Source organism: Haliaeetus leucocephalus, unplaced genomic scaffold (genome assembly GCF_000737465.1).
Source record: "Haliaeetus leucocephalus isolate CR32 unplaced genomic scaffold, Haliaeetus_leucocephalus-4.0 Scaffold295, whole genome shotgun sequence".
In the NCBI taxonomy this organism is placed as follows: domain Eukaryota; kingdom Metazoa; phylum Chordata; class Aves; order Accipitriformes; family Accipitridae; genus Haliaeetus; species Haliaeetus leucocephalus.
In genome coordinates this window covers 8903376-8921149 of record NW_010972731.1, presented here as the reverse complement: position 1 = coordinate 8921149, position 17774 = coordinate 8903376, and the positions used below count along the sequence as shown (strand labels likewise).

Here is a 17774-nt window from a genome sequence, read left to right as displayed (position 1 = left end):
AAGTCCCTCCCCTGTGCCATGTCTGTGGTTTCACCAGCGGCGGCAGCATCCGTGTGGCCACGGAGTTAATTACTACATTGCATTTTGTGGGGGTTTTTCCCCCCCCGCCTGAAGAATGTGTGGCTGCCACGGCTAGAAGTGGAAAAGCAGAAACACAGAAGCTGTTGCCAAAGGGAAAACAAGCTGCTCGGCTTGTCTGCTGGGAAAATGAAAAATAAGCCCCTGGTGTAGGCAGAAAGCAGGGATGAGGGAGCAAGCTGGGGGAGCCTCGGGGCTCGCAGGGAGGGGTTGTGGCAAGGCCCCCCACCCTGTGTTTGCCTGCCCTGGCACCCGTTTGCTCCCAGAGCACCCGTGGCTAACCGAGGCAGGGAGGGGGGGGTGCGTGGGAGGACAGCAGTGCCTGCCTGGGTACCCAGCTGGCCATGCCCAGCATGGCCACCGTAAGATGCCAGCCAAGGCAGTATTTGCTTTGGGAACTGTATTGAAAACAGCATCTTTCCATCTGCTTAATAAAAGTACTTTTATAAGAAGAAAATTAACTTTCCTTTCTAAAATCACTGCCACTGCAGCAATGTGCCCTCAAGCCAGAAACCCCAGGTGCCTGACCACTAACCCGGACCCCCTTGTTCTTGCAGTAGGTGAAGGACAGCCACCACGTCCTCAGGGTACAATTAACATCCTGGCCCATTGCATCCCTGCTGGGGACAGACCCAGCACCGGGTCTCCGAGCCCCTCAAACCCCACAGGGCTGGGAAGCATCATCCCTGCAGAGACTTGGCTCATCAGAGCTGGTTTCGGCGGGCAGCACGCTCCATAGCGGGCACAGTCTAAAGCTCCATAATGGGCACTATCTAAAGCTTCTGCTTCTTCAGTCATGTCTGTACGGAGGCTTTGCCAGGTCTCGGTGCCGGGCAGGGCAGAGGTGCCCGAGGAGCCAGGTTCAGGGATAAGCGGCTGCTGCACCCCGGAGCAGCACGGCTGCGCTCTGCAAGCACCGTGCTCCTGTCAATAGTGTGCAAACATACAGAATCAAGACCTTCTGTTTTAAGGGAACATTTTAGAGCCTGCCTACTCGCATTGCTGCCCTACCACGCATGCGAAAGTCCAAAATATATGATTTCACAAACGCTGCTGATAACCATGGGCAGGTCGTCCACCAGCACTGCAACGTAATGGCTCCAGCTTTGCTCTGGCTTACAAATGCAAACTGAACTGGGTGGTGGCTTGAATGAGCACACCAGGCTACGAACTGGGGGGCAGAGACACAGGCAAACCCCCTGTTACCCCCCAGGGACTCTGGTTTCTAGTGCAGCGGAGGGACAGCAATCTCTGAAACAGCCCACGGGACAAACCGCCATGCTCAGGCACCAGGACACAGCCCAGTGTTCCAAAGGCAGCAGCCATTGGATCAGGACATGTATTATTTAATGCTCAGAGAGAAACGGAGATGCCAGACTGCAGGCGTTTGGCCACAGCTCTCGGACACAGCTGGCGTTCGAGATGTTTTAGAGGCTCTGGGTGCTCAGAGGAGGCTGCGTGAGCACTTGCTGCCGTCAGACTCCCGCATCCAGCAGTCTGGGGGCAGGGGACAGCACAAGCACCCAGAACCAGCAGAGACCCCGCAGAGCACCTGCATGGAGGCATTCCTCTATTTTTAGCAGAGCCTCATGCTAAAGAAATTTTTGAGCAGTTTAGAAATCCCTTACTTCTTATTTTAAGAAAAAAAAAAACCTGCTCAGTTAATAACACCGAGAGAATACCAGTCTATGCCTTGTGTTTACTTTTGGTCACTCATCCCCCTTGCACAGCGAGGTCTGCCTTTGCTGCGGTGTTCAGCCAGGCTCCACCAGAGAAACAGCCCCAGCCCTGCAAGGCACCAAATCCATGCTCCTCCCATCTTGAGCAGCTCCTTTAAACACTGTGATAAATTCACTGTGCCCCAAGCTAAAAGCAACTTGGCTTTTTTAAATTTTAGCCTGCCTTGTTCCTCTTAGCAGCACTTGAACCTCACGGCTCCGCTCCTCCTGCCCTCGCAGCTTCCCAGCCTCGCCTCCCGCCCTGTAGCTTGTCAGTATAATTACACTTAAGATCCAAAACTCTCGTAGACATCCTTTCATCTTACACCTCCTTTCAAACTATTCAAGCACAAGTCACTGCCCAACGAAGCGCCAATTAACTTGCTGCCGTCACCCCTCGACGTTCTCCTCTGCCCGCGTTTGGGGCAGTGCCACCTCCTCCCCGAGGTGACGATGCCCAAAGGGACGAGCACACGTGAGTCCTCCCGCAGCCAGGACGGAGCACACGTCTGCACCCTTGCAAAACTCGTCCATTAACGGGAGACATCTGCTGCTGCTGCTGGCAGAGGCCATGCATCCCCCATGAGCTTTTCTGTCACCCGGACAAAGAAGGGAAAGAACATTTCTGTGACAGCAGTTTGTGCTGCTACGGCACACGTCACCCCAAGGGTCCCGAGCCCTTGACCGGCCACCTGAAGGAGTTATTGATCCATCCCAGCAACACAGCCACCTCCACGCTGGAACCAGCAGCTGCTGACAGCTCACGGCTCCATTTCATGCACATCTACAGTGCAAGGGATGAAAGAAAACCCTGGATTTTGTTTGCTGGATGGGTATAAGTATACCCAAGTCTGTGAGACAAAACTGGGAATGCATCGTTACACAGCACCACAAGGCAAGTATGTACCTACAATAGTGTGTAAAAGGGAGGGGCAACGTTTGGGGTTTTTACCTCTGATTCCTTCCCAGGACTTTGAAGGTCACTGTGAGATGAAGATGTGGATCCTCCATTCAGCTAGTGGAAATTAAAATGGTAGTCCAGTTTGCACAAAGACAGAATTAGAAAAAAAAAAATCAAAACAAAAAGCTAGGCAGAAAAATGCTCCAGCCCAGTGGGGACGGACACCCCAGCCGCTGCACCAGGCAGAGAGCAGCGCCTGGCTTGTCCAGGGCCAGAGCCTGGAGGGGAGGGTCCTGCCGAAGGGACCCTGCACACTCACGCGCGCACACGCCCCGGAGCTCCCCGGGATTTGCGGGCAGAGCCGCTGCTCTCCCGCATCCCCCAGACCATCCCACCAGCGCCGGGCAGCCACTTGCCACCCCTCGCCTCCTCCCTCTGTCACTGGGAACAGGGATTAAGTGGCCCCGAAACCAGCCTTGTTCAACCCCTAAATTAAAGCTGCAGCAGGAAGCAATTAAGATCAGCCAGCAGCAGTTAAACTGAGCTAAATGAGCCCTGGGGACATTATGAGCATCCCTCTCTGCTCCGCAGGCTGGCGAGTCATCCCGACAGGCTCACGTGTCCCAGGTGGGAGCCAAGGAAAGCTGGCGTGCCAGGAGCCTGGCCTCTCCCCCCGATCCCTCTTGATCCCTCCAACACATTCCCCTAAACTGAGCTAACCCGGGATGCTGCCCAGCCACCCCAGCCCTCGGGGCACTCTGGACCAGGCAAGTACTCACCTGAGTCTGTGCGGATCCGTTTGTCATGGGCTGAGGTACCACACCTATAGACCACAGAAAGAAAAGACGTGGTAAATACACTCAGCTGGGATTGCCGGCCTTGGGTCGCAGGCAAGCATCCCTCAGCATCGCCCACCCGAGCCTGCCTTCTCCCCTGCCCACCCCACCAGCTCAGCGTGTTTTGTCTCTTGACTTTGTCCTGTGCTGCTTCCGAGCCTGCACAAAAGCCTGTCCATCCCCCTTGGGCCCTTCTGGAACCAAATCCTTTCAAATTCCCCTGATTTCACTTGATGTCACCCTGCTTTCATCAGAAGAAAACACCTTCCAGGAAGGGGACCAAGTAACTTGCATTGTCTCATTTTTTTGACTATTAATTTTTCTTCAGAAGCTGTTTCATCAGAAATCTTAAAAAACAACCCAACGTTCTTCACCGAAATCAGCACCTTGGTGTCATAACAGCATGTGGCAAGGAACCCACCCCCCAGGTACCCTGGCACTTTTTTTTTTGCTCACTTCCAACGATTTGCACTAATAATATTCCACAAGATGGCCAATTTTATGCAGATAAGCTGCCAGTCACCACAATCAAGTCATTGCTAAAGGCATTACCACGTCTCATCTGTCTCAGGCTAACAGATGTGTTAATTGTGACAGGATTAATAACTGAATTATGTCAAGCATGAATGCTTCTTGGGGCAAAGCCCTCACTCTGTGCATATCTCCAGCAGAAGACAATGATGTGGATGCACATCGCTGTGTCACCCGAAATCCAGTGAAGCAAGAGCAGCACGTGGTGCCAAATGCATCTTGCAACTGCAGAGACCCAGGGCAGCTAACTGCACAGCTCCAGAGCCATCATCTCCCTGCACCACGTACGGGCACGGCTGGGCTTTCCGAAGGACCGATTTGGGGGCTGGATCAGTGAGAGCTGCAGGGATTCCTAGTGCAAATCAGGGCACCTTTCCTTGTAAAAAAAATAAACCCAAATCATAATTTTGAGAGCATGCTGGTGCAAAAGCCTCAGTTATGGTGTTGGGATCCTTGAGTATTTTATCACACTGAATGCTGGACTCGTTGATAAGCTCTGAGCAATGGTCATCGGAAGAAAGTCGGCTCATAGCAGAGATGATGTTAAAGTCTCTGGTGTCATAAGAAGCTAAAAGATAATATTATTTAAATGAGAAGCAAGTTTCAAATCACAAGCAATATTAAAGTGGAACTGGACTTAAAAAAAAAGTTATTTCAAAATTTGGCATGTCTGGAAATATTTTCCTATCTCCTTACTCCCGAAAGGTGCATAGTTCTTAAAATATACTCATTGGCTAAAACATTGAGGTGCTTAGGATCAGCTGTAAGACTTTTAAATTGTCATCTTGAGGTCAAAGCAGTTTGATTAAAGAGCGCAATTATTATTTCCTCTTATCCTGCAAACAACAGAATTTACCAGAGCACTTTGTCATCAACACAGGTGCCGTCCCCAGCCAGCCAGACCCAGTTCTTGATCTCTGACGAATGCATCGAGACGGCAGCGAGAGCTGCAGAGCCAAGGCAGGGGCTCGAGCACCCACCCGCACCCCCCCTCATGCATCCGTGGCCCTGGCTACATCCCCCCCCGGGGAACAAGGGCTCCTTTATCGCTCGTGCCAGCAGACAGCTTCACCCCAGCTCCTCCTCGAACCGACACGGAGCATCTGACACCGCTTTCGCCCCGTGCGCTTCTCAGCTTTGTTTGACCTATTTTTTTGGACAAATCTCCCCATTGAGTATCCGAGGGAGCCGGGCTGCAGATCAGATAAGGAACAGCTGTATTGGGAAACAGAGCTCCCCATTCAGCCGGGGGGAGCAGGACGGGCTGGGGAGCACCCCACTCCCTCCCCAGCCGGGAGCCGCAGCACAACAGGTCGGGGAGCGGAGAGGCGGCTTTCTCTGCCAGGTTTCAACAGCAAAGAAAACATTTCCTGCAACAGCCACCCCTGTGATCGCCGTGGCGTGAAACCCTTCCCGCTGCACGCACACGGCGTTTTGCTCCGGTATTTCTCGATGCACCCTCAGGCTCCTTCACCGGAGCAAAGAGCAACGGGGGATTTATGGCACTCTCCCTCCCGAGACCCCCAGCTCAGCACCCTGGGCAGACCGCTCTGCTCCTGGACCCTGCGGGTCCACCCACTCCCACACCAGACACCCTGTCTCCCAGGGTGTGGGTGCTGCAGCCAAAAACAGAGGGGCTGGAGGAACTGCTGTCAGAGAGGCTTCCCAGCCCCAACCAGATGGACCGGTTCCATCTGAGCATCCCTCCCTGAGCTCATCGCTCACCGAGCGCCCAGCTCCCCCCAAACCCCACCATGCTTTCCCTCAGCCGCTTTATGGCAGCAAGTTCCTAAGTTAATTATTCACCATATAAAAATAACAAATTGCTTTTTGGCTAGGTTAGGAAGCGTTCTCGCTATTTATAAATAGCTGGGTGGTGCTCAGGAAACTACCAAGGGATGAGACAGAAGGGAAACGTGACTCTCCCTCACTTCTGAAATCCCACCCATGACACGGTGAGTCACAGGAACGGTGTAGTGTCACCCAGGGAAAGCGAGGTCTCACCTTTGGTGTGCTCCTCCGTGGGGGTCACCCCCAGCTTCTTGAAGTAATCATCTGTTTCGGGGTCCACCACCAGGAGCCTGGCTTCGTTCTCCCTGGACTTAATGTGGGACACCACCTCCGAGTGCCGCAGGCCCTCCACATTTATGCCGTTCACCTGCAAAGCCACGGCATCAGAACCCAAGTCTGAGATGCTGCTCACAGACCCCCAGAGCAGCCTCCTCATCCCCTAAGGGACGGGATTTTCCTTTTTCAATTTCCATTGGGATGATAGGAAGGCTACAGGCTTTTTTCTTCCCCCTCTCAAGCCAGCCACAGCCTCCGACCACCCGCCCGGTGCCTCTGCCAGAGCATCCTTCGTGTTACTGCACCCCTCCGCCTGCATCCCAAACACATCCATCGGGAATCACAGACCCCACACTCCTCCATCACCTCGCCCACCCCGGTCCTGCCTAAAACGCTTTGGCTGCCCTCTTCAGTGATTTCAAACCCAGCCTTCACCTTGGACGTGCCCCAGGTATCTCAGGCTGCTACAGGGTGCAACCATGGGCACGGGCACTGGGCTGGGTGCCACTGGCACGTCCTTCTCCTTGGCCCTGCCCAGGTGGCTGCCCCATCACCACACCATCGTTCATCCCTCCACGATGGAAATCCGTGGATTTTCCACATCCCTGGTGGGCGAGTCCCCGTGCCTGCTGCACAGATTCATTTTTCCTTTCCCTGCGTGCGAGCCGGGACCTACCAGGGAACATGATCCTCTGCTCCTAATTGTTCCCTGCAGCGAGGGGACAATTGTGATTTCGAGGCATTGTTCGCGGTGGGGAATGAATCACCCTTTGTCCCACAGGGGAAGGTCTCCACACTGCCCGGCCCCTCGCTGCTGGACCCGCTTTTGTGCGATAAACTCTTTTCAATGCTCCAGCCTGTCTCCGGCAAAGCTCGACCCACCCTTCACCACCCGTCCTGTCTTTGGCATCCAAAGGAGCCTGCCTGCGGGACGGCAGAGCGATGTGCTAATTCAGCTTGGATGGAGTAGGGCAGAGAGCGCTGGTGGAGCAGAGATCACCGGGAACAGAGTAACCTCCTCTTAAAAATAGCTACTCTGCTAATACAGCTTTCTGAAACAAATCAAAGACTTCAGAAATCTGTCCAACACAGAAAGGCCTTCGTTAGGAGAAGAGGACAGCAGGTTTTGTTTGTTTTTCTAAGCCGCACATGACGTTATAACTGCATGCTCTGGCTGCACACGCCTGCTCTCCTGCAGGGCCACGGCCGTCCGGGATCACCAGCATCAACACATTTTTATTCCTCCACCGCCTGCAGAGACAACTGCCTTCTCCAGTGCCAGACCCCGAAAAACAGAGCACACCGATGCCAGAGTCAGGGACCGAGCCCGGGAGTGGGGTAACCCCATCCCAGCAGCCCCCCCGGGAGCTGAGCTACACCAGCATGGCATTGCCCCAGCAGCTCCCAGGATGCTGCAGCCCATTCCAGGGAAGCAGGACAGCCATGGTCTCTCTCGCTGCAAAGTCGTGGCTGCATCACAGCAGGAACGAGCAATTGCCGCCTCTGGGTCGTGCCGAGGCTGTCGGGGGGCTGGAGACCATTCGGAGGGTCTCCAGCCCCCCGACAGCCTCGGCACGACCCCGGGGGCGGAGGTTGCTTGTCCCCACCGCAAAGGGACAAGGCAGATGAACACTGCAGAGCCTGAGCTAGGCCAGCTCCAAACTTTGTGTTTTGGATGCCTGAACACAAACCTGGGGCAGAAGCAGGTCCTGAGGGCCAGGACAGAAAGGGAAACCCCCCTCCCCAGGCTTTGCATCTCACCGGCAACTTCAATTGCTGGCTTGTAACCCCAGCAGCATCCTCCTGCCGCCCCAGGTCACCCCAATTCACATCCAGTGCTCACCCCTGGTTAAGCTCAGCCAGGCAGCGTGGGGCTGCTCTCCCCCCACCCCAGCACCCCCAGCCCGCCCAGGGCAGAAGGGCTGGGGGGCATCAAATATTTATCAAAGCCCCAAAGAGCGAGTACGGAGGGGATTGGGTTTCCGAGCTCGCCAGCTCACCCCTCGCCGCTTTGTGTGTGCCAGGCGCTCCGCCAAGCACCGATAAATAAATAACACAACGCCTCGCCGTGACACCGCGCTGCTGGGAGCTGCTGCCGCCGGTGCCCCGCTCCCGGCCCCGGCCCCATCCTGCTCCCAGCATTAAACTTTCAGGTGCTGGGAAGAGGCAGCAGCTCCCACCAGCTGAGGAACAATTATTCACGGGGCTAGAAAGCAGGCGAGTGCTTTGGTCTTAGTATTTCCCCAACTCGCCCGGCTCTGCGGGATGCGAGTGTTTTCTTCCAGGAGTGCAAAGCCTGTTCCCACTCTGAGCCGGCAGCGAGGGCCACGGCTTGGTCCCCATGGGACCACGTATCACCCCAAGCAGGGGACATCCAGGTGCTCCTGCAGCAAAAAAGGGTGATGGCTGCCGTGCCTGGGGCATCGGCTGCCAGATCAAGCCCTGCCTGTCCCTCTGTCCGCGCGCCGCTCAAAGCAGAGGCAGCTCTGGACGGGAAAAAACCTCATTCTTCAGGAAAAACACAAGACACAAACAAGCCAAAGGGAGGGTGATTCCTGGCTGCATCGAAACTTGTGTTGTCCAGCACTCAGTGACCAGGAAGCTGCTTTCAAGAGCGGTTTCTCCCCGTCATTCACAATCTCATGTCTTAACATCTCTCCAAAGCTTTTCCCCCTCTTTTTCCAAACGCCTGCCTGGCAGCGCATCAGCTCAGCTGGGCAGCACCAACCCATCCTTACGCCCGCGGCAGGACGTCAGACCGGAGGGTGGCTGGGTGGGGGGTCACCCCCTCCCCTGCGCTGGTGGTGGGACGGGTCCCATCCGTCCCTGCGCCCCTTTCGCTGCAGCGGGCAGAGCCAGCTCCAGCACTGAGCGGCATCAGGCAATGCCACCGACTACGGGGCTCGCTGTGCTGCGGGGGGAAGACGGGGACCCATCAAACACCCCATCTGTCCGTGGGATCCCGCTGGCACCCCCGAGCCACCCGGATGGGCACAGGGGCAACAGTTTGTCCGCTCCCCCCCTCCTCTGTGCCAGCCAGAGCCAGCAGCATCATCTAGATTTCAGCGCTTGCAAGTGCCTGCTTTGAACGAGCTGCCAAAGGACCGCAAAGCCACTGCCTAAGCACCCGCATCGGTCTTATGGCTCTGTATTATGGAGGAACACGGGGGGATCTGATGGAAAAGCTCAAGGGATGGGGGCTGGTTTCAGCTTCAGGCTTCCTAAGGGTCCCATCGCTTCTGCCATCCCTCTCCCCACCTGCGCGAGGGGGACAGGACCCAGCCGCTCCTGCCAGACCAGGCAGGATTGAACATCCTGTGCAGCATATGCCGAGGAAACCCCAAAAGGCTTCCCAGGCAGGGAGGTGCCGAGTCCCCATGCTGTTACCTCCACCAGCCGGTCCTGGGGCCGCAGCCCAGCTCTGGAGGCTGGTGAGTCGGGGTCGACCGAGCGGATGAACTGCCCTGGCCGGGACTTCTCACTGTGCAGGTTGAAGCCGTAGCCATTGGGGCCTTTCTTCAGGTGGCAGAGACGTGGGCACAGCTCCTTCTGTCCGTTTAGATCCTGATTAACAGAGGAGGGGTTGGGGAGGGGAGACAAAACATGGCGGTTAATTTAGAGGTTTGGGTTTGCCCTAAAGCAGATGCAATTGTAAATAAAGCTACCAAGGAAGCACCGTATCTGCACCCCGTCCTCCTGTTCCCCAGAATGGGGACAGGTTAACAAATGAATTTCCTCTCATTGAGTCTATTTTAGAAAATCAATTGTCCGAAACCATTCCAGAAAAATTAAAACAAAACAAAAATGCATTTCCTTCACCAGAAGCAGCCCAGATAAAGTCCGCCCATACGCAGAGACCCCCCCAGCAGCAGTTGACCCCCACGGCTGCAGCCCTGGGCAGGGAGGAACCAAACCTGAGAGCCCAGGCGAAGCACACAGGCTCACCGAGACACTGGATTAACCTTAGTTATTTATTTAAGGCATTGCCATGCCCTTGGTCCTGGTGACATCGGCATCACCTGCAAGTATGATCACAACCCAGCGGAGGGGCTCTGGGGGCCGGGGTGACGAACCACGCCTGACAGCTCCCACAGCATCCAAAGGCTGAGCTTGCTATAGGATGAATGGTACAGGAACGCGTGAGGAGTTTAGTGCCTTCCCCCCATCCCATGGAAAATGCTTTACAGCTCCTCAGGGCAGCCAGGGGAGCAACAAATACTAGCTTTTCTCCAGGTCTGCAGGACCCATTACATTCCCTGCTCTCCCCACCAGCCCCCACACAGCCCCTTCCCAGCCCACGCACTGGGCAGCACCGGCTCACGGCACAGCACCGCGTCCCCGGCGAGAGCCACCCCGGAGATCGGGGTTTTCATTTTCATCTGTGGTTTAAGGAAAACATCCCCTGTGGCTGAGGTTTAATCTTTCGTTAAAAGAAATGCCACTCCCCTCCTGCTAACAGACGACATTTTTTTCAAATCACATTTATGGTGAAAGCAGGTACAGCCTTTCCTTGCAAATTAAAAACCCATGCAGCAATCTTCTCCACGTTCCTCTCTTGGCCGAGAGGCACCAAGAAACACCAAACCTGCACCCCCTCCCCTCCTGCCACATACCCAGAGATGTCCTCCCTCCTCCACGCTGTGCTGCCTTCGTGCTGGAACTGCTTGTGCCAACGGCTCCTCGCACCGGCAGCACCTCGGGGTTATTTCTGCAAAATACCCTCAATGTTGCTTAAAAGCCGCTTCCTCTGCAGGAAGGGCTGCGGGAGGTGAGGGCACCCATGGCTGATGCCCAGGAGACCTGGCCTGGCCACCACCCACGCAGGGAACCCCAGGGACGATGCCAAGGGGCTCCAGCTGCACATAGACCCCGCGTGGCAAGAGCCAAAAAAGCCAAAGGACATTTCCCACTGCCACCGTGGAGCTGGACTATCCGCAGGGTCCCTGCGTGCCCCAATGACGATGGGGAATAACTCCGTTTGCAACAATACAAGGTGATTTTTGGCCACCGCGAGTCACGGTGGGGCAAATACGGAGGGCGGTGAAGAGCTGAATCAATTCATCAGCACTCAGCGACCTGCCAGCGGCACCCCCAGGGTCAGTGCCCAATTCCCGCAGGAGAAGCACAGCGTGCAAGCAAGCCGATTACTGGGTGGCCGAGCATTGCTGGCGAGCTGCTGGCTCCTGCTGCCGGGACCGCCACGGCTAAGTCGCTTTGGGGGCTGATCCCGTCTTCTTCATCCCCTCAAAGAGGGATTTTTCTGGAGGAGCATCAGGTGGGGGGACACAGAGCAGTCTCCCCCAGGGACCTGCCACGCTGGGGAACGGCTCTGCTGCCTTTCCCCTCCGGCGTGACCCCGGAGCCGCCGGCTGCCCCACTGCGTCCTTCTGCCCCTGGGGCACCGCGTTAATGCAAATGGCAAAACACGACAAATATTATTCAATGCACGTCCCTGTCCCCAGCTGGGTTCCCCACTTTGCAGAGCTCAGGGCCAGAGGATCCTCAGGCGCGGGGCATCAGCCGTCACCCGCACCGAGCACAGGCACCATCGGTGACACAAACACACCCAGCCGGGGTGACACTGCTGTTGCTGGCAGGGGACAGACACCACAGAAAACAAGAGATAAACCCAAATAATCCCAGCGAGAAATACCCCAGTTCATGCCACAGAGAGCACATGTCCCCATGCTGTGAGCTGTGACCGTGGCCGCCTGGCAAGCAGGGGCTCCGGACAGCCCTCCCCAGCACCAGCTGCCTGTTGTGGGCTTTAATGCAATGGGGTGAGACCTGGGGATGGGGTGAGACCTGGGGACAGGGCAAGGGGAGGCAGAAACCCACCACGACTGCTTCACTGCGGGGGGGAAAACTCCCCCTCGCCCCATCCGGAGCTCGCTCCGACCCCGCACGCACCCGCCGGCTCGATGGGATGTAAATAAATATCCCAGCACAGCTCTCTTCGAGCTGCTTACGAAATACTCAAGCTGGCGGGCTTCACGGGGGGTTGGAGGAGTTCAGGGGACAACTCCGGCGTGACTGCAGCCCTCATCCCCGCGCAGCCCTTTGTTGGGAATACGAATGCAAAAAAGCCACCTTTCCCCCCAACCCATCACTTAGGGCCGCATCTTCCCAGGGTGGCTGACCGCACCAAACCTCCTCCTCCGTTCCCTCTGCGACTTGCTTCCTCACCTTGAGCTCTTCCCAACACAGCCCCCGTGGGGCTGACAGCCTGACATCCATCCCCCCCCACCCCGCCATGGGCTCCCCAGCTCTGCCGAACCCCAAAGCAGGGAGGTGAGAGCAAAGCCTTCCCCATGGCCAAGCGCCAGCGCTCAGCAGCCCCCGGGCAAAGCAAGAGCTGAAGCTGCAACCGCTTGCATCCATCTGCTCCCGCTTGCACCCATCATCTGCTCCCGCTCGCGTGGGTGCGTGCCGACTGCGCTCTCCGACAGCGAGCAATGAGGTCGGTCCCAGAGTCCTGGGGCAAAAAGCAGGGAGGAACTTTGGCCGTGGCTGCAATGCCCAGTGGGGATAGAGGTGGGTCAGGATTCAGGACCAGCTCGACCAGCTCAATCCCAGCATCCGGGAAGAAAAGAGGGATGCGAGATGACCAGCCCTCCAGCCACCTTGAGTCCTCGCGGCCAGGGTGTCAAATTCTTCAAAAAGCGCTTACAAATGAGAGCTGCTGTCGGCAGCGCCCATCGTGGCCATTGAGGCTTACTCGGACCAGCTGCAAACTGTACCTGAGATTTACAGAGATTAATTTAGCAATGCAGGGGTTGTATAAAAAACAAACAAAACAAAGCATGGAGAGAGCTGCAAGAAAAGCTTTACTGACTGCTCACGTGCACACAATGCACCTGAGCGCGCGGGGCGCAGGGATGCTACCAGGACAACTTTTGGAGGAAAAGAGACCCACAGGCACCTGCCCGGGGAGATGCTCTTGGCATTGACACCTCAATGCACAGATCGGTTCTTAAAAGGGAAAAATCATCGGTGCAACATCGAGACCAATCAGTGCAACCATCCACTGATAGATAAAACCCATCTCCTGCTAAAACCAGGCAGGGTTCCCAAAGCGTTTCAGCTACCTGCTCAGCAAAAGCCAGGACCAGCCCCTCTGCCTCGCATCCTCTCCCTCCGCAGATTTAGCACGCCTGTGTTTTTCCCATGGCCCCAGCGCAGTTGGTTCACCCTAACTGCAAACATTTCCAGCTTGCTTTGGAGTTCTTCAAAAACTGAAGAAAACAGGAAATGATTCAACCGGCCAAAGAGGGTCAGATCCGCGCGACCTTAAAGGATGCACAGGGCTCTGTGCAGCTAGGAAAAGGGGGCACGTCTCGCAAGCAGAGGGGAATGCGTCTGGGATCACCTATTTGGGTTTTCAAAGGACCTTTTTAAACCATTTTCCTCTTCCTCCATTTTTACAGGGTCACAGCTCCGGCAGCAGTGCGAAAGCACCAAGAAAGTCACCCGAAAATACCGCGCTGTGGCTGCCGTCCCAGCACAGAGATCCCCCGGCCTCGGCAGGCGGCTGCGGGGAGACACGGCAGCGGGGCCAGTCCCTCCGCCTTCGAGGGATCCCCCGGGATCACCAGGGAAATCAAATTACCCAATAAATAAACCACACAGGGGAAACCTTCGTCTGCAGGATCTCTTTGGCTGTGAGGGTAGTAACCGGTGCCATGTCCCATGCGGACTTGCTCTGCTTTCACCACAAAATCTTGAATTCAAGGTCCTTAACTGAAATGAATTAAAGATCTTTGTTTTAAATAAATAAATAAATCCCAATTCAGCATCTGTTCTGAGCAGAAATCCTCGGGCAGAACTGCTTATCCTCCCGCAGAGATGATCTGGGGCTTTCGCTGGGCTCTTAAACCTCCCAACTAACGCAATCCTCGACCACTGGAAAAAACAGGTCTTAGACCACAACTCTGCTTAATCCCAGAGAGGGGCTTTGCAAACACTGACGCTCCCCTCACTTCACCCAGACCCGAGCACATGCTCAAACACTTTGCACTTACGTGCTCTGTTGACACAGAGCTGCTGCGTCTCTTGCCAGCTCTGCTATTTATTTTCTTTTCGACCTGTGCCAACGTTTCCCTGGTTGTGTTCTGGGAAGATATTTCCTAAGCTCCCGGGGGGACTTTGCCTTTGTGAAACTCAAGCCCTGCGATGAAGCGTTCCCTGTAACAGTGGCACGTTATCTGGGCTCCCCAGAAATTCACCACCACTCACCCCTGCAGAAACGCTTCAGTATTGCTCCAGAGGAGGCTTTGCCGCCCTTTCGCATGCCAAGAACATAAAAGCTAGTTTGGGTAAGTTAAATTCGCACGTATACTAGAAAGCAACAATAATTAAACTGTATTTCTTGACTATTTGCGTGCAAAAAAATTGCATGCAAAAAATAATTGCAAAACAAAGCAAATTTTTTTTCTAGGAATCTGGATACTACCAGTGACCATTAATTTCATAAATTGTATTAAGAAGCAATGGCATGGCATGGCATATTCCACCTACAAGCATCACTGGCTATACCCATCCACAGATATGCATGTGCAGATAAATGCTGCTTGGACAATAAGCTGCATTGCCACACCACCCCTGGAGCTGTCGCTTGAGACAAATCGTCATTTTAGAAGGAAAAAGGTTTCGGAAACGCTGCTCAAGCTGGTCCATTTAAAAATGCACAAACAAGACATTAAATAACAATGAAATGCTTTCAATAAAAAAAAAAACACCAAACAAAACTGTTTGGGTGTTGCCAGCTCTCACAATCTCATTGCAACTCTTGCAGCATCTGATTTTTTTTTCCGATAGAGTTTCCAGTGCTGCTGCTGGGAACTGGGGTCGCCTGGGAACACCCCCTGGCTTACCAGGACACCGCAGCACAAGCTTCGTGCCACCCCCGTGCAGGTCCCTGCAGTGGCTGGGACCATTCCCATTCTGACGGATGTTTCCAAGCACACTCCACCATGGAGCTGGTATCTTAAATGTCACCCACTCTGATTAACGAGGGGTTTCCATGCAATTACTTAGTAGGTGCCAACCTCCAAGCGAGCAGAATCCCCTCGCAGAAGCACCAAACCGCCGGCACTTTGGTCTTTTCTGTTTCCTGAAACAAACTTGTCTCCCGGGTTTTGAGGGGCAGCAGAGCAGCCCCCCACGCTCCGCTGTCCAAGCAAAACCCACCTGCCCCTAGAAAAGCCCCTCGCTGGCTCCAGCACCCACCCGCCAGCCCAAGCTCAAGACCACGAGGCTGCCAGCATCAGAGACCCGCTCGCCATCACCGCCGACCCAGTCCCAAGCTCCAGCTCCAGCCCCTGCGCTCCCCCCCACCAGCCCCTGCCCACCACCTCCACCTTCCCAAAGGGCACTAACTCCCAAAACCAACCTGTGCGTTCCAACCATCACCCGCAGAGTGACTTTGGGCAGGGCTGGGGATGAAAAGGGTTTTTCAAAGACCTCCGTCGCGCAGGCATCGGTACGTGCTTTTGAGCACGATGCAAACTCGCTGGCCAGCCCAGCCGGGCGAGCTGTCGCCCAGCCCTGGGCAACCCAGCCAGAACGGCCGCAGGTCTCTCCCTGCCCAGGATGCTCAAAGCCGACGGTGGCCGAGCGCAGCCACGTTGGGTCCCAGCACCATCTCCAGCCCCTCCACCCCGCAGTTCCCCGCGCTACACAGGCAAATGGGCTAAAACGCCTTGAAAAGTCACGCTTTAAGGGTTTATTCCAGGAATAAAACACCAGGGCCAGCACGGATACCTGGCTCTCCAGGTCCTCCAAGAGAGGAGGAGGAGGAGGAGAACTGAGCACACACACGCACAGACACAGAACTAGTCTAGTGGCCAAGGCCGGTTTGGTACCATCAGCACGCCGCGGGGCAGAGCCGCTCCTGCAGACCGACGCGCCGAAACCACGATGCTGCTGTGCACCTCAGCAAGGGGGTTCACCCCCTGAACCCCCCCGCTCCGAGGCTGAAGAGATGCTCTCGGCACAGCCGGGAAGCAAGCGGTGTCCCACGGTGGCACTGCAATGGGAAAGGGAGCTCCGGCCCCGCTCACCCCCCTCCCGGCACGGGGATTTGCTCAAACCGAGCTGAGCTCATCCGCCACGGGTCTGACGGCCGCCTCAGCTCCATCACTGTGCGTAATCACCGGAGATCAGGGCTCGCCACCTAATCGGCTCAATCCTGCCTGGGACCACCTCACCCGCAGCACTCTGCGCCCACCGGTGCTTTCGGGGCTGCTCCCGGCACCGGCTCCATCCCTCCATGGCCCAGCCCGGTGGGCTTCGCTGCTTCTCGGGGGTGGCCAAATAGGCTCTAATCGCCGCTGTTCGGAATTGCACCCCTGGATGTGCTCCAGGCTCCGGATCACCCTGCAACGCGTCAAGCCTTTCCGCCTCTGCTCAGCCGAGCTGGAGAAAACACAGGCAGGAGCATTCCTGCCTAATTTACATTGCTAACATATTTTCTTTTAAGTCAGCTCCCGTAGCGTTTCCTCTCCTTTCACATGTGGTTTCGGTCAGAAAATGGCTCCTTTGCTCGCCTGCTCCCTGCAAAGAAAACCTCTGCCGGCAAATCCCGCCAGGACTGGGGGACACTGGGCTCCCGTCCTGCTCCATGGCCACCTCAGGACACCAAGATGTCCTGGGGGGGGAGAAGGGACACTGCTCAGGGCCTCAGCATCCATCCCCGCTGTCTCACCTCCAGCCAGGACCTCTCCATCCCCTGCACTTTGGCTTCTCCACTGCTGCAGGCAGCGAGCCCCAAGGGATGCACGGGAGGAATGCACAGGGCGGACGCCCTTCGGGTTGCAGAGGAGAAGGGCAGCTCCGGCAACCCGGGAAGCCCACCAAATCCCAAACGCCAGCAGGCAGAGCAGCGAGGGGTGATGCTGGGAGCTGGGAAGGAGCCGAGCGGGGGGAGAAATTCATGCAGGAAGGGGGCCTGGGGCTGCAGCAATGCCAGAACAAGGGGCCCATTTACACCCGCCCTGACACGGGCACCCTCCCTTGGCAGTAACGGTTATAATGGGAGCCGAGCTGAGCCGCCAGCAAGCTTTAATTGCCACTATTATTACTACAATTTTGTTGGAAGCTCAAAGGCCGCTGCCTCCGCACAGATTTAGGGATACACTTAACTTTAAGCAGATGTTTATGACCCTGATCTGGGAAGGGGAAGGGGGGGTCCGCATGTCCCCGATGTGAAAACCCGCCGTCTTTCACACTACAAAGATGAAGAAAGCTGGGAGAAGCAAGAGCCCTCACCTCGGCTGCCGGCAGTGCCCACAGCCCCGCTTGCCATGAGAACCAGGGAGGCTTTGGGCTCATGCCACAGCCAGGAGCGGGATTACTGCCTCCATTCACTGCCGTGCCAGGGATCCGCCGCCTGCTACAGCGGGACTGGTTTTCTTTCCCCTTCCCCCAGGAATGACTCAAATTTTCCCATTAAAGCAGCACCAGAAAGGGGTCTATTGTAGCCCTGCATCCCCCTGCCACCCCAGGCCAGGAGGACCTCAGTGACGCTTTTCGGGAGGGACAGGGCTGACCGCTGATAGCAAATGTCAAAGGAACCTCGAAACCAAGCCAGAAAGCGGGACCGCCAGCCAGCAACGCCATGGGGGGGGGGGGGGGGGGGGGCCC

At 56.0% G+C, this 17774-nt stretch overlaps 1 protein-coding gene across 1 annotated transcript in view; it reads right to left on the bottom strand.

Moving 5' to 3' along the window:
- The window catches only part of SLC9A3R2 (solute carrier family 9, subfamily A (NHE3, cation proton antiporter 3), member 3 regulator 2), a 40690-nt gene that overhangs the window by 3044 nt on the left and 19872 nt on the right, over window positions 1-17774 (bottom strand). Inside the window, exons 3-6 of the mRNA XM_010570467.1 lie at window positions 9519-9695; window positions 6069-6222; window positions 3477-3520; window positions 2749-2811 (exon numbers count right to left, since the gene is read on the bottom strand). Coding sequence (XP_010568769.1) covers window positions 2749-2811; window positions 3477-3520; window positions 6069-6222; window positions 9519-9695 — 438 coding nt within the window. The remainder of the gene's footprint in view (window positions 1-2748; window positions 2812-3476; window positions 3521-6068; window positions 6223-9518; window positions 9696-17774) is intronic.